Source organism: Vidua chalybeata, chromosome 3, assembly GCF_026979565.1.
Source record: "Vidua chalybeata isolate OUT-0048 chromosome 3, bVidCha1 merged haplotype, whole genome shotgun sequence".
In the NCBI taxonomy this organism is placed as follows: domain Eukaryota; kingdom Metazoa; phylum Chordata; class Aves; order Passeriformes; family Viduidae; genus Vidua; species Vidua chalybeata.
The window spans coordinates 6,594,356-6,611,087 of NC_071532.1; the positions used below are offsets into that span (position 1 = coordinate 6,594,356).

General features: G+C 38.7%; 1 protein-coding gene across 1 annotated transcript in view; it reads right to left on the reverse strand.

Moving 5' to 3' along the window:
• PCSK2 (proprotein convertase subtilisin/kexin type 2) overlaps positions 1-16,732 on the reverse strand; it is a 98,779-nt gene that overhangs the window by 35,299 nt on the left and 46,748 nt on the right. Inside the window, exons 3-5 of the mRNA XM_053938797.1 lie at positions 13,080-13,193; positions 11,618-11,726; positions 9,592-9,629 (exon numbers count right to left, since the gene is read on the reverse strand). Of these exons, the coding sequence (XP_053794772.1) occupies positions 9,592-9,629; positions 11,618-11,726; positions 13,080-13,193 (261 nt within the window). The remainder of the gene's footprint in view (positions 1-9,591; positions 9,630-11,617; positions 11,727-13,079; positions 13,194-16,732) is intronic.

A 16,732-nucleotide genomic window follows, 5' to 3' on the forward strand; every position in this document is an offset into this window, starting at 1 on the left:
CTTCAAGAGCAGTCATTTAGCATGACATGGTCTCACTCATGCTGGGAGAGCCAACCCTTCCCTGCTGTGGCGTGTGATCGGCAGGCACCGGCACCCACACTGCAGAGTCCAGAAAAGCTGACAGTTATCAGCAATGCTCACACCAAAGGGCAGCAATACTGGACTTGTGGTTGCAATGGCACTCTGGCAGGTTTTTAAAGATGACCACTTCTAGAGGCTACACCAACCTCTTGTTACAGAACAGCCAAACTGGAGCTTTGCAAAGAGGGAAATCAAAGTGGCTTAGGTGGTTTGGGGGGTGACCTACAACAGAGAGACCTGGTCCATGTGGGTTATGGAGAGGGGAGGACAAGGAAAGCTAGTCTGGTGATGCAGAGGAACTGAAAGTGAAAGCAGACAAGACAGAAAACTGGTTGGGTATTTTCCTTCTCATGAAAGGCTTCTCAGCTGACAAGAGAACTGTTCACAACCACACAGCTGGTGTTTCACCTAAATTGCATGAATATGGAAGATGAATGAACACATAGGATGAAGCAAAAGGAGGTGAAAATTTCAGAGAAGAGACTCAAAAACATAATGCAAACCATTACCTGCATTTCTTCTGTCATACAAAGCAAACAAAGCTTGATTAACAATCTGTAGAGTTAAAAGGTCTTGGAGATGTATTGTGTGTTATTTCAGTTGTAAGCTGACCTCATTAACATCCCAGGAGAGAATTATAATGTGACTAACACTGTTAAGACATGCTGGGTTCTCAGGAATTTTAATGCACCAATTTAGATTTTCTGGCATTAAATAAAGTTTGCATTGCTTATTCCATATGGAATAATCTAAATCCAAAATTACAGAGAGAAAAGGTGGAATCTTCAGAATGTGCTCATGCAAATCCACACACACTAAACTTTTCAAGTATTTAAGATTTTAAATAGTACATGATAATTCCAAGTTCTTCTGTTAAAGATTAGTCTATTTGATCATAGCTAATGTATTCACATTAATTTACTGGATGTTAAAATTTAAGAAGTGTCCTAGACATCATTAGATGACTGACAGAAAGATTCTCAACTACATCTGTCAGACATGGTATCATGGTTGACTAATCCTGCAAATGAGTTAAGTGCCACTGAATTAAAGTGATTTAGTTTCTCACAAGAAGAAATTCTAAAAAACATCTGCTAGCATTGAAATTATGAAGTCCTTGAACACAGCACAGTCTTCATCCTCACCTTTGTACATATTTAGAGATTCACCTCATTTAACAAAAGTCAGAACACGATCTGCCTGAAAAACATTTCCAACAATTCCCAATCTGCATCAGTGCTCACAGGTAAGGACAGCACAGGGAACGTGTGACTGAGGTATCCACTGCCATATACATTTAAGTTTCACCAAAAACCAGCTCTACAGTACTGGAAGTAGCCAAAGTTTCCTCAAGTACAAGCTTCTGTTCCACAGGAAATCATGCTATCCCAGGCAGTCATGCTTCCACAGCCCTTGGTATCATTATTTGCTCTGCTGAACTCTATGCCTCTTACTGTTATGCTTAAAAAATAAAGGCAATGCACAGTAGAACAAACTGCTATTTATATGATCTGTCAAATTGCTGATTTTAACACAGAAACTACCACTGACTTCAACGTGGCCAGCATTTTATTAGACATTGTGCACTGCTATTCTGTACCCTGGAAAGAGAAGCTCATTATGCATATTGCTTCTATTGGGAAAGAAACAGAAATTATGAACATTATACTTCAATCAAAGCAATCTGAAATAAGGCAGGTGTCTAAAAACATCTTAACTACCGACATAGCTGCCAAGAAGTAAAATATTAACATGAAGAACATAAATGCATACAAATAAAATCAAACAATGCAAAGCAAACAACCGTGCCAAGATGAAGTGCCAGGATGGAAAAGATTGAATTAATTTCAAATTAACCAAATTAATTTACAGGTACAGTGAAGGAGAGGTGTTTAAAGCATTGGCGAACATCTGTATCTTTATTTACTGTATCTAGGCCATTTTGATTTCAAAAAGAAAGGGCACTAGTTATGTATTCCAGGTCTCCTACACTCTTTTACTTTGCAAGACTAGCTTATCCAGAGGGCTTGACCAAAGCTCTCCTTTTAAAATCAGTTGAAAGCCCAGTAGTTTAAAGTCGATTTGTGACTTTCCTTGCCAAAATCACCACTGGGCCCAAAAAACTCTCCCTAAACCCCATCAAATTTTGATGAAGCTTTGTGAGGGAACAGTGTTCCACATGCACCATCTACTTCAGACTTCCCTGGTGATACCTTGGTAACCAAAAGTAACTACAGCATGAATTTTAATTACATTGCATCTAAATGTTGGTGGATATTCAGGGATTTCCACACTGGTTAGGGTCTTAAAAAATATCAGCAGCTAAATAACTATTCTTTGAGAAACAGAAAATATTTTTCCTTTTAAAAAATTAAATTTTCCTTTTAAAAAATTAAATAAAAAATTTAAATTTTTCCTTTTAAATGGAAAAAATCTTTAAAAATTGATTAGGCCATTTTCAACGGAAAATGTATTACTTTCATTTTGAGGAAAGGAAACCTCTTTTTTTCAACTTGTTGAACTTGATTTTAAAATTACGTGGTGTTCACTGCCTCCAGGGGACCATGTCTCTGGCCCTCTTCCACCAAGTGCACCAAGCACCAGAGTGGGATTTTATTGCTGCTGTTTTAATTCAGCATATTCTGGATGTCAAATATTTAAAATTAGGTTGAACTGATCCAAAATAAAAATATTTCACTTTCATTTCCCCATGGACACTTTAATTTTATAAAAAGGCTTACTTGGCGAAACCCTAGAGAGAGGCACAAGCCAATTCCAAAAGCATCAGCCAGAACTGATGCAGAAATGTCATCTGCTCTTTCATCCTTGTGCATTTCTCATTTCAACAATCTTAATTTACTTTCCACAGATGATGTCTTAAGTGAAAATTAATACTAGTGCTTTATGATTAAAGTGATTAGCCACCTTGCACTTTCTCAGTGTGCAACTGATTAAGTGCATTGATTATAGAGAAAAATAAACGCTGCAGACAATGAGTGCTTGTTAGCTTGCACAGTATCTTCAGCATCATCTCACATTGCTTGCACACCAGGCATGCATTTAACTTGAAAATTATCCCTTTCAGGTGGTTCTAATATAGAATAAAGCTGGAAACTTTTTGCAGCATATATTGGTCTGAAAATAACATTGGGCAAATGCAACTACAATATGCGAGTACCTTTTGATTCCTAAGGAGCAGTGTTTTGAGGCTCTGTTATAGCCAGCATAAATCAGTGCATCCCACTGGAGAGGCCAACATCAGTGGCATGGTGCCAACTCCAGCTCCATGGATGGTACTAATCACTAAGCCCCAGGTCTTGTCAAGCATTCAGGGTCCAGATCTCTTAAAATGGGCTCAGCAAAGCCATTCACATAACAACCTTCAGTGGAAGAAATCCAGCTTTCAGCTGTAAACATAGCTCTGTGACACAAATCATCCCTCCTTAAGGCAATCACACCTCCCTCACAAGTCACAGCCTCTTTTGCAGAAAAAGCCTCTTTCTGTGTCCTCTGGCCACATGAAATTATCCAGAGGAGAAAGAGCCTTTACATTCTTTCTGCTGTTCCATCTTTTTGATTGAGTTGAAAGCTAGAGATTACGATTACAGAAACTTTTTACCTTTCATTAAATAGGAAGACCCTGACATCTCCTTTGCACAGGCTTCTCTCCCCCATTGGCAGTGCTCGTGTTGAGCAGCAATAAGGTACAGAGCAGAGGAACTGTACAGTCATCTTATTTAGACTTCAATACATGAGCAGCAGTGACATGTTCCTTTAATAGCAGTGACTGCTGGGAGCAGGGAAAGACTGTTTGTAGGAGCCCATTATGTTTTCCAAGATTTGAAGCATTTTCTGTATGTGACTAATTCAGGACACCCCTCCAGGTACACTGAGAACCTTGTATGCCTGGCTGATATGATCAGAGGAGGCATCATCTCTTTTTTAGCCTTTATTATGTTCTGAGGAATAAAACCAAAACAGATTGCACAGAACATAAAAATGAGCCCAGAAGCTGATCCTGCACAGAGTAACAGAAAAAATAGCCATATCTGAAAGAGAATTTAATTCTTTTCCCAGTAACTTCTAATTTTTTTCCAGTGAAACTTTATTGTCATGCATGTCCTGAGTAATCATATTCTAAATTCTAAAATAAGCCCCTGAGCTGCCAGAAGCCACCTGAGCAGCATAAACAGCCCAACAGAAAGCTACCAGTTTTGACTGCTAAGGCATCAGTCACCCTCACATTTTAACACTTGATCCATCCTGGCAAAAGAGAGGCTTCATTCTGTCGCAGCAATTTCTTGAAGCAGATTGTGGCAGAAATTTCATTAACAGCCTTCATCCATCAGTGTTCTAACTGAATTTTCAGTGCTAGCAGAAGGATGCATTGTGAATTTATCCCAGGGTTTGCTTGATAATTTTTAGGTTTTATGCTAGTGTTTATTTTAGAAAACTTATTAGCAAAAACCCAACTCCAAAGCAACACCAAAAAACCCAAAAGAAAACAACCAAGCCCAAATCTAATTAGTGATGTGCTGAAAGAAGTTTATTCTCTTCTTTATTTTTTATAATAAATGCTTTTTTAGCATTACTATTAAAATAGATGCTAGCAATGACAGTCAGCACATAGAGTTTTCCCATAAAATACCTTTAATGTATCAGAAGCAAAGGTTTATTGAAATGACGTGTCTAGTGCATATGCTGCATAACCCCTTGAAATGCAGTAGGAAATGCAGTCTAACTATCTCAGAGTCTTTTGAAAATCATGCCATGGGAATCAGATCTCATAAAGCTGCCTGAATCATTCCCTGACACTGGGCCAGTAGGAACCTTACTGTCCTATGGTTTGTGTTTGCGACTCCTGAGGATTCCCTGGGTTCATATTAAGTGCAGAGACACTGGGAGCTTTTCAATGTCTTCAGAGTGTTTCCAACAAATTTTGCCCTGAGAAGGGATAACATTTTTCTCCCCACCAGTAATATGTGGACTCTACTGGATTCATGAAAAAAATTAGCTGGGATTTCAGGGCGGGGGGGTGGTGGGTCACCAAGGCCAAAGCAGTGTGGATCAATAATTGTCAGTGGAGCTTTGTCAGCTCTACAAAATCCCACAATTAGGCCCCAGAGATTTTTTAGTGGAGATACTGATGGTTTGTAATGGCAAATCATTGTAATCAGGCTCATGGCTGCCAGAACAGTTTGCTGGTCCTTTTTGTGGTGTGCAGGGAGGCCAAATCATACTCAGAAATTCATGGTAATGAAGGAAAAACAGACTTTCTAAAAGTAAGAAGATCCTTCCTGTTGCTATCCTTTGCTGCACATATTGCAGTGTGAAATTTATTGCCTGTACTATTTCTTATTCCTTTTGTGGCTGTAAAGATTATTCAATGGTGTTTTTGTTCCTCTAGCAAACAATGGCAAATGCAGCTCAGAACAGAAGTGGAACATTTCCTTGCTTCACTGCTTATGTGATAAGATAATTATTCCAAAAATATGCTCCCACTCTCAGCAAGGCAGGGGGAGCCATTATGGTATTGGCTGGAGACAAGTTATCAGAAGTGATGAGAGAGACTGCTTTGTGTTTGGAGGTGCTGACAAAGCGGGGAGAGAAGATAGGTAAGGCCATCTGCTGTTCACATCTGAATGAGAAATGACAGAAAAGATGACAGAAAACTTTGACTAACCCTGAGGTAAATCCAAAAAAATCTTCCCTCATTCCTTACATAGGGCCTTTCCTGTGTACAGTTTGAGTGACAGCTGGCAAGGACCTTGGAAGATAAGGCTGCACCATAAGGACTCGTAGTACAGAGAAGAAAAGAGAGGAGGTTTGGGGAAGGCCAGCAATGAACCACTGCTCAGGTTGATGCTTGTTTGCACATGTTATATCTGTGCAATTCTACAGAGTTCAACATCTTTTCAATTGCTGTCTGTTACTAAGAATTGCTGCTTGATTCTCATTCTACGTGCATCAATACTTGGTGAAAATGTTACCTACTCACATAGTAACTTCCAGTTTTCCTACAGTGTTAGTCTTGTTCTCTCTCTCTCCCTGAGTTTTTTGAAACAAGCTTTCAGCTTCAGACAGAATTCAGACACTGAAACCAGCAATTTTTCACTCCTGGCTCCAGTCTCTTGGTGGGATCCTGATTTTTCTAACCACTGCTAATCAGGGACAAACCCACTTCTAGGAGATGATCAGCTCCCCACTGCTCTAAGTGGGATAATGCTGCTACACTGACCTTCACCAGCAGACAGTGGCCAAGGATAAAATACCACAATAAAAAACTGGTACCAGAGAGAGCTCGGCTTATGTTTCTGTTTGTGGCACAAGAAATCTCTATTTGCTTAGTTTTTTCTTTAAAATAATTTGCTATGTCCACCCCCAACAGTTGCGTTTCCCCCCTTTTATTAGACATATCTCAGATGCAGCCCCTGTAACCTGACATTTCTTTCTCACTCAGATGCTGTATCTTGGAGAAATCAGTCCTGAAAATTGCTGTGTTTATATGTACATTATGATTTGAAAGCAAACCGTGGTGTAGATTAGGCCCCAGCTTTTTAATTATCAGTTTATAATGAAGGGCTCTCTTTGCACTGAAAAAAATAATTTCCTGAAGGTTTCCAAGGTTCCCTGCAGGGTTTCCAAGGCTTGGAAGAAAATGTAGATCATTTGACAATGAGTCTCTCTGCATTCACAGTGTAGAATGGAAAATTCCAGCTTTGCCATAACTCCCTGGTCCCAGAAAAGCAAGGAGCTCTACTGCAGCAAGCCAGGAAGCAATGCTGGGAGAGCAGTCCACCCACACCGTGAGCAGACACGTTTTTCCATGTATATAAAGAGCATTAAGACCAGAAATGGATGATTCAAGCAGTAAATCTTAAAAAACTACAAAGAAAAATATGGATGGAAGTGCACTCCATGTGATAGGTAGAAGTTCAACAGTCTTAAGAGAAAATACAAAGTTTTCTTCTTCAGAAAGATCTTTCTCTTCTCTGACCCTGCATTTCATCTAAGTGCTAACCTCCATTAAACTATTCAAGCAAGAAGACCAGAAAGTCAAAATCATAAAAGCCAAATTAAAATGAGGAACCAAGGCCAAGGTTTTACACTTGAAAATGCTTCAACTGCCAAACCTACCACCTTTGAGAGACTTTCCAATTGCTCCCAATTTTCCAAGCAAGATGTACAGACACTGCCGGGGTATGCAGGCTTTAATACAATTGAGAAGCTTTTTATTTCCTAAAAATAAACAACAGAACTTCAGAGAAAGCTGCCCCAAAGTGCAGATATAGTGAAACACCAAGAATGTGGTACAGGAGTTATACAAAGATGACTATAATTGCTATGCCAGCTTAAGAAACTCGTTTCATTGCATTTTTACATCTAAACTGATATTTTCTTCAGTGGAATTCAAGTCCCTCATCTTTACTTCATGCCCAAATTACTACCTACTGGGAAAAAGGCCCCCATGGCCTCTGAGAGACAGCAGAGGCTGCCAGAGCAGGAACTCCTGGGACTCAAGGAAGCCCATGCAGCCTTGCAGGGAGAGGCAAAGTACAGGTGAACCAAGCCCTGCACTCACTCTGCTGTGGCTGGGCAAGGGAGGTGATGGCAGGTTTTAGTAGCAGGAGAAGGAATCAAGCTTGTCCTTAACCAGCCACCTCTCAGACACAATGCTGTGACAGCCTAGGACCACAGACCTCATGTGAAAAGTCCTATTTTTGAATTTCAGTATTAAAGCCTGGAGGTCTTATCTCCTTCAAGATCTTTCTGCTGCTCCTTTAATGACTGTCTTACCAACCAGCCATTTGCTTCTGCATTTTGTATTAGCCAGCTAATCTTCTCTTTTCCCTCCACAGCCTGATCACTGCTACGTTACAGAACCCCTCCTCACTTGGACAAAGTCACTCCTGCACAAATCTTTTCAGATTCCTGTTTCAAAGTCAGTCTCCTCACAAGTCTTCCATGACTGCTATTAAATGTTTGATGACCCCCTGTCCAGACAGCTTTTCTTTCAAATTTTCATCCCAATATCTCTTAACTCTCAGACTTCTCTCCAGCTCCATTATTTCAGGATTTCTACCATCATGTCTGTGCATTGCCCTTCTCTGCATCATTTTCCACTAATTTCCACAATATTCACTATTGCCACTCTTAACCAAATCTATTTCTACTAAACCTGACAAATATTTATCCATCAAACACAAAATATTTTGGACTTAAAAGAGAAAACACTGTATTACAGCATAATCTAGTTTTGATGGGGCATGGGCATGATCCTAAATTCACTGTTAACAACAGAACTATTATATGAGGTATATTGTGCAGACTTTTTGCTTGTATATTTGAAACATGATTTTTAGAAACAGAATATTCCCACTTTGTCCACACTTGCTGCTGAAAAGTGAATGTAGAGCATGTGGTTTGCCCACATCACTTGCTAGAACATACACAGAGCACAATTTCTGCAAAGAAAAAGGGCTGCCTTTTAAAAAATTATTTATTTCTATCAATTTATGGGAACATCCTACTGAGTTATTTCTCTTGGGAGAGAATTCTGCAGTCAGGGCACAGGGTTTAATTAGCTGTATTAAGCCAGTTCATAAGGAGTGAAACTGGCTAATCTGCATTCTGTGGTCAGCTGTTTCCCAAATGCCTTCTCCAAAGCCTTCTATATCCACTTATTATCTACCAAATGTGCTTTGCTACTTGCAACACAAATAGGTTTTCATCCTGTGTGTGTTACTATGTTCCAAACTGCCTGTATGAAAAAATAACTGTCTTCCTCATTTTCAAGTTGTTCTATCCAAGTGGCTGACATTTTTTTTTTCCAAAATCTCCAAGTCACCTCATTCCTCTTTTCATTTAATTGCAATTGCAAACTAAACCACATTGCTCAGCTGAAGCAGCCTGGGCTTCCCTCAGGAAGGGACCTGAAGATAGGAGTGGTAGTGCCAATGGAGGGTTGGAGGGAGACAAAGAGTTAAGAAATGCACTCTAGTCCAAAGGTCTGAATCCTGAGGTAGATTTGAGGAACAATCACTTTGCATAGCATACACAATCTGCCCTGCACATGCTGTGAAGCACTGGGTCAAAACACCTGTTATAAAGGAATTAAACTATTCCTGGAGGTTTCAAAGGCTAATACATGCCCTGCCACAGCCCACAGCTCCATGGCCCTCCAAGTGATAGGGGCATTCTGCATCTTAATAGCAGGACTTAGAGAAAATTCACAGGTTAATTATTTCTGTCCTAAATCCAATATTGCAAGCTGCAGCTTATTTAACGTGACACAAGACTGTCATTCCTCCACAAAGAGCCTTGTCACATTTCCACTCCTTGCACAGGCAGCCCCATTTTCAGTCTGCTTCATTCAATGGGAAATGCATGATCACTAGGATCAGGAGTCCAGCTGTACTGCTGTTCTACTCCCTATTTAAAATTTTGTATCAGAGGGACTATAGTAATAAGAAAATCCACATCTTACAGAAAAGGTCAGCATGAACTTACGTAGTTTGATGCAAGATCTGGATGCAGATAATCAATTCCTGCAATAAGACAATGACAGAACAGAAAAGTTAAGAGCTTCAAAAAAAGATTTTCTAATGATCACAGAACAAGATTACTTTACAACTACAGGAAAATAATCATGGTGAATAATGCAGCTGATTGAAGTCAGATTCCAGTTTTTAAACATGGACTTTTCAATAACTTATGTCAAAATCCAGATGCCATTTGAAAAAGTGAGCTGAATGACAAAATTTATTGTCTTGTAGACTAAATCACATTTATTTATAAGGTTTAAATCACAATTTATCTTTGTATGAGTTTTGTCATCTCAAGGCATACCAAATCTAACAAGATTAGTAAGCACTGGACCAGTGCAGGACAGAAAAACGAGTATTTTTAACCACTGTAAACTAAGTAGGAAATTACCTAGAGTAGACTTGGGGTGATCACTAAGGCAAACATTTCAGATTACATGCATGAAAGAGAACTTTTAATATGGGATTAAACCATTTTAGCAAATATCTGTGTATAGGCTCCACATTTTGGTAGCATGCTAAAGGTTCTAACAGTATGTAATATTCTCATTCTATTGCATGTCATCTTTCTATACATAGCAAATGTACAAATCCCAGTGGATGGTGTAACAGAGGTGGCAGATCTACACTCAGCTGGGAAAAGATGACCTATTACATAGCCAGTTAAAACATACAAAGCAATGGCCACAAATCTCATGCTACATTTTCATCATCACCACTCTATCCTGTTTTTCCAACCACCTCCCCATCACATGCTCTATTTTATTTGCAAGAAGAATGCCATATCATCATAGTTTTTTCTGATGGAAAGATTACTTCTCATTCTGTAGGGTCCTTAGCATTAGGTTTACCTTAGGAGACCCTTGTTACTGACCCAAATGGTAGATGGACAATAAAAATCTCTATGAAGTATCCTGTTATTCAGGGCATCTTTTTTAGAGTTACTAGAAAGGCAAATTGCTCCCTTCTCTGAAAGCTGTATCTGATGGACCATCAGTTTTATTGACGCAAAGCTCAAATAATTTGCCATCGTTCCCATCACAGTCATGCCTTGCTAATCTGAAAGCCAAGTCCTGCCTCTGTGAGATCAGTGAAATTATTACACAGGAGGTCATCTCTCAGATGAGACTGATCTTTCATCAATACATAAATCAGGTTGCTCAAGGCCTTATCCAACCTGGCCTTGAACACTGCCACAACCTCCCTAGGCAACCTGTTAGAGTATCTCACCACCCTCAGAGCAAGGAATTTCTTCCTAATATCCAGGTGTCTGAGTCTACTTTCTTACTCCATAGGAGTAAGCAGGTGAGGAACAGAAATAAGTAAGGACAGATCCTGGTTGACTCTAGAAAACATATGTGGATACAGACATTTTATTTATCTTTAATTTTATTCACCCCCATTAAAGGAAAAAATTAAAAATTTTTTCCAAAGAGTGTCGAGAGACTGCATGGAATTCCTGTACTTCAGCAAGAACCCATAAGTAGAAGAGCTGTAACTTCAACTGTACCTTTTATCTTCATCTTTCCTGAACTTAGTCTGAAAGTAGCAATATATCTAATATGCAGATCTTCATTGACATTCAGCATGAAACTGTTTAATTATTTCAGCTATCAAGGATGACTTTGAAAATAATGTAATCCAAAAAACATTTTCTTAGGTTTTTTTTTTGCACAGCAATTTCCTCCTCCAGTCAGTGCCTACAGAAGTCAAGGGGAGTTTCTCCTTAGGTTTAATGGCCATTACAGTGTGCCCTGGAAGACATCTGAGTGATAACTGCAAACTCTTTTTAATGCTTGGATATCCATTCTTCAGTAACCCTTTCTTTGTATCATATTTTCCCTGGAGATCTCAAAGTATTTATGGAGGCTGGTAGTCTCACCACTACAAGTAATTGATTGTTACTTTTTAATATTTTTTTTTTTTTAACTTCAATTACATGAAAAAAAGTCTACTTAAAAGTATTAAATTAGTATTCAGTCTTCACTTACCATCATCCATAATTCCTATGGTTACTCCCTTCCCTGTGTATCCCAGCTCCCATGCTTCAGCTACATTAAGGTCAAGTCCAGGAGTCCCATCTGCTTGACCAGTGTTAATCTAATACATCAGTGAAAAAAAAAAATAGCTTTTTTTAACTTGACTGACATATTTCCACGGCCACTGTTTTTTCCTTTATGTGTCTGCATGCATCTTTGGCACAGAAAATATATTCCATATGTTTTTGGAGTATGCATCTGTCCATAATCATATCTACTGCAATAATGCAGCTGTAATAAGCAAACAAACAAATAAACAAACAAACAGACAGAAAAAACTCAACACTGGCAAAATTCAATCTTTTGTGGTTTATAAGATTTGGTTAAACACCGAATCTTTTGGACCCCGAAAAAGGACTTTTCCACTTAACATGTCAGTCAGTGGGTTAATCCAGGAAAAAAGTTAGAATAACTGATTTTACAGAGGACTTTTTTATGGGCAGGAAATAGTTTTTCTTGAAAGCAGGGATCTATTGTATAGCTTCCAAAATTTTTGTTATTTTTATCACTGCAACATTTTGATTAACTACCAGAAAATAAGTTAATTAATCCTCATTTTAGTTTATTGATTCATCAAGGATAAAATCCATTCATGCTAATGTGCCTCCAATTCATTTGAAAACTTTTGCCTCAGCAGAAAAAAAAACTGCAGCCACATTGGATGGATTCATGAAACATAAGAAATGGATTAAGAGGAAGAAACATTACTCTTAAGCAAAAATACCCTTCTTAAGTTAACAAGGCAGTACTGCATTTACTGAGTATTTAATCATAAATATGTTGCAACAATAAAACTGACCAGAATTACTTTATAAATTTTTAAATTAAAAAATAATTTCACTTCAAAGTAAAAATATAACTTTTCTTTCATGACTAAAGACTTCTCACTCTAAAAATATGACACAGAAAAACTGAAACAATTAAGCAAAATATGAATTTCCTTTGACATTAGCTTAAGCCAAAATTCATCAGTTTTCAGCTGTTCTTTTTTTGACAAATTACATTCAAATTTCCATAAGAAAAGAAAAGCTTTAACTTTTGATAGCAAATACATTATACTTTTTAAAATTATAATTCCATAACAATATTTTACCTGGCAACAGCTCAAAGACATGGTTCATATGCAGTTCTAGGGGCCACATCAGCACATCAGCAATGCCCACAGGACATCAATACAGTTCACTTTCAAGCCTTCTAAGGATCTTTCCATTGACTGAAATGAAATTTATCTCTTGAAATGTGCTGGATCTTCCCAATATAAAAGGGGTACAATTAAAACCAACACAACAGAGCCTTGGATCCATTCCCAAGTCCTGCATTTGGAAAGAACTGTTGGAAAACACTGCAACTGCACAGAACGGCTTGAATGACAGTTATTTAGTTATGATTACTGTGGTTTTCTCTCAGAACTTACCAGGTACCACTGCTTTGTAAATAAAGGATCATTCATGTTGATGTCAATGTCATTGATGTCTCTATAGCCTCTCTTCCTTCTGATGAAGCCCTCCTGTTGCACAGCTTTCCTCACCTGGAAGGGTTAATTTTTACATCTTTACCTCAGCATTCTTGAAACACATAAAAAGCTTTTTTTAGATTTGTTTTCATGAGTGATAAGGGTTATGAAAACACACTATTTGTGTTTGTGTCATTCATTTGCAATTTCTAAACCAGGGACTGATGCCAGTCAGAATTTACAAAGAGGTAGAAAGATCCAGGACTACTGCAACAGCTGTGAGGGGAAGAGACTCCCCCAGAGCATCATATCTGGAGAAAAAACTCAGCTTGAGCATATTTTAGACACCAAACAATCAGCATAAGAGTGAGCCCCTCTCCAGGCATCATTATCATGAGTCCTCTTGCCACAGTTTTTGGGGTTTTTTTTGGGTTTTTTGGGGTTTTTTTTATTTTTATTTTTATTTTTTATTTTTTGTTGCCACCAAAATAGAAGCTAAAATTATTTAACAAATCCCAAATATGACACAGCTTCAAGCTGTAGACATTTGACAAGACGAGGAAGCAGGTCTCAACCACACTTCTACCTTTTCAGATTTTTCTCCAGGGCATTATTAGATCATTAGATAACCTTTCCTGCCTGACAGGGAGGAACAATCTGATTATTTATGCCTCCACATTATACATGAGGTGAAGGATTCCTAGAGGGGCTGTACACATGCTGGCAGCCTTGTCATTTTATTTTCATCTGAGAAATCTATCAAAAATAATCCCTCCAACTCCCCTTTTTACAGTAGTACAGGACACTGCCAAAGAAATTTTCTGGGAGAAAAAAATATGGTGTTGTAAGCTTTCATCATACTTCTGAGGCTCTCAAAAATGTCTTGTAAAGTGATCTACTTTCATGGATTATCCTTGCAATAAATAGGTGACAAATAAATATACTGCCAAGAAAAAAATATATGGCAAAAAAGCCACTAAACTGACCACACTGGCTGAAATATAGGATATGAAAATACAGGTTATAAAACACAAGTCATCACAGATTTTCAGAAATTCTTTTCTTTATGCACCGCAAATCCACAAGACATTTAAGGAAGCGCTGTAGAATATAAGAAAAGTTAAACATGCAAACATCTTTGGAGGCAGGAGCTCCAAAGGTCAGACCATAACCACCTTATTTGTACCCATGTAAAAGAGCCTTCCCAAAGGAGACCACCCAGTGGCTGTAACTGGAGTTGTAACATGTACTGACATATTCACAGACCTTGCAAAAGGTGCTGTCAACTTTGGCATACTCACTTTGCACTCTTTAGCCTAACACATGGAAACAAGATAGCATGAACAGTACTAACATTTAATTGTTTAAAAAAAAAGGGAAAAAAAAGAAAAAATCTAACCTTCCTGATCAAAGAGGAATGCTTAAAACCATTAAATACATGTTTAGGTGCAGCTAGAAGGCAGTAAGACCCCTTAACTTTTACTTAGGTGTGCTCTTGAAAAGAATCCATGGTTATTAAATAAATCTAATAACTCAGAGAACAACTTCTCCATGTGTGACTTTGGCATTTCAGATTAAAAATGCATACATATGAGTTACGCTGCTGTGTCATAGCAACTTTATATATATAGTGTCAGTCAAAATCCACACAGGAGAAATTCATCCAAAGGTTCAATCAGACCTTAGGACAGCTGAATCATTCTTGGAGGCATCTTTCTGTCTCTGTTAATTAAAGCATGAGCATAAAAGACAGTGCTCAGTGAGGTGTCTGTGACAGAGATGAAACTGGGATCTAACTGATGGGGGCTAAAAGCTGCTTTTATCACAGCTCTACTGTTTCACTATAACCCCAAAACCCTAATACCAATTCACAGAGAGCAGGATGGGGCACAGTATGGCCTGAAAAGGCAGTGTCAAATGTTTCTAACAATATACTTGTATGAATTTTACCTCCTCAACTAAAGGCACCAAGTTGCAAAATACTAAATTGATGCTTCCATTTATATGTGTGCTCCCAATACTTGTGCAGGTTCATTAAAAGTGGAACAGATTGAAAGTAAAGAAAAAACCTAATACGAAATAACCTGGTAAGAGGACAGTGACTAAGCAGGAGCCATGCCAGGTGCACTTTGTGGCACCACGTTGCTGTACACAGTAAAGAAAGGTATGAGCACAGTGTTTGACAGCTCTAAGACAAAGCTCAGTGATGCCATGGAGACAGAGCAACACCTGTCACTCTGCCTCCCCCCTGCCTCTCTGCTTGCCACTGCAAACCCCAAGCTGTCACCAGAGAACATAATTGGGAACAGAAGACAAGCTTCATGCAGAGGGATGCCAGAGAAAAAGATTTCTGTGCTCCCACATAAGCTTGCTGGCTCTGCAGGACCTGCCTGCATTAAGGCACAGAATTAGGATTAAGTAGAAAAGGATTTCTACTAATTAAAAAGCAATGCTGGGGAGCCCTGGCTTGTCTTTTAAGACAACGGAGAGGAAGAGAGGGAGCAATTTGCAGAAATAGCACAGGCTGTTTTCCCTCTTCAGTATCATCTGCTTTGTCTGATTTGTTCCATCTTCACAATACAACATAGTGTATTTTTTGGACACATAGTGTATTTTTTAGCTGTACACTAGAGGTACAGCCATTTAGGAAACCATCCCAGAAGCTCATCATCAGACAAGTAAAATATATAAATTATAATTTCCTGAGACAAGGAAATACACCCCTCAAAGAGGCATAATCTTCACTGAACTGAAACTACTCTGCAGGCTGTTTTCTGAATGTTTCACCTGGAGAAAGGGCATACAGGATGTCACCATCCACAGACAGAACAGTCTCAGAAATTCTGGGACCTCTTTTTCACCACAAAAATGAAGGGGGTTTCCTCATATGTGCAAATGACAGTAAGTCATACAATTGAATCAGGAAAAGATCAGGCATTTTTGTGAAAAAAAAGAGTTGAAATTTTTGGAAAAGCTCTTGGTAGCTTTTTCCATGAGCTGCAAATTGCCTTAGTCAGCTGCCTTGCAGTGTGATCTTAACCAGCACAAGGTAAGAATTTGCCTTTTTCCTCACAAAGATGCGTTTAGAAAGCAATGAGCCCAAGAACAGGTAACATCCATACATTCCAGAAAAAAAGATCCCCAAAGAACAAACTTGGAAAACGATAATGCAAATCCAGTGATCTGGGTGAAAAACTGCTCATGTAGGGCTGCACACAGCTGACTCAGCAAAATCCTCATCTTCTTCTTCTTCTTCCCATGTACCAACTGGGTAGCTACAGTAGAAAAATGCTTTTTTTTTTTTTTCCCAAGAAGGAAATTTCTGCTTTCATATCTAGTCTAGATCAGGAGAGGAACTGCATCTGATTCTAATTCTGACAGAAGAGTAGGCTTCCCCAGCAATACAAAGGCATTAAGCACCACATCAAGGTTTCAAAAACACATGCAAGAGAGAACACGTCTGCGTGTCCAACAGTAGAAAAGTACTGGAAATATTCTCATCTCGTAACATCCATAATCCCATCTGCTTCTGTGACAATCAGTCCTGGAACCCAGCCCTCAATCCCACGCACAATGCAACCTCACACCAGCTTTTAGATCCTTGTTTCTCTAAC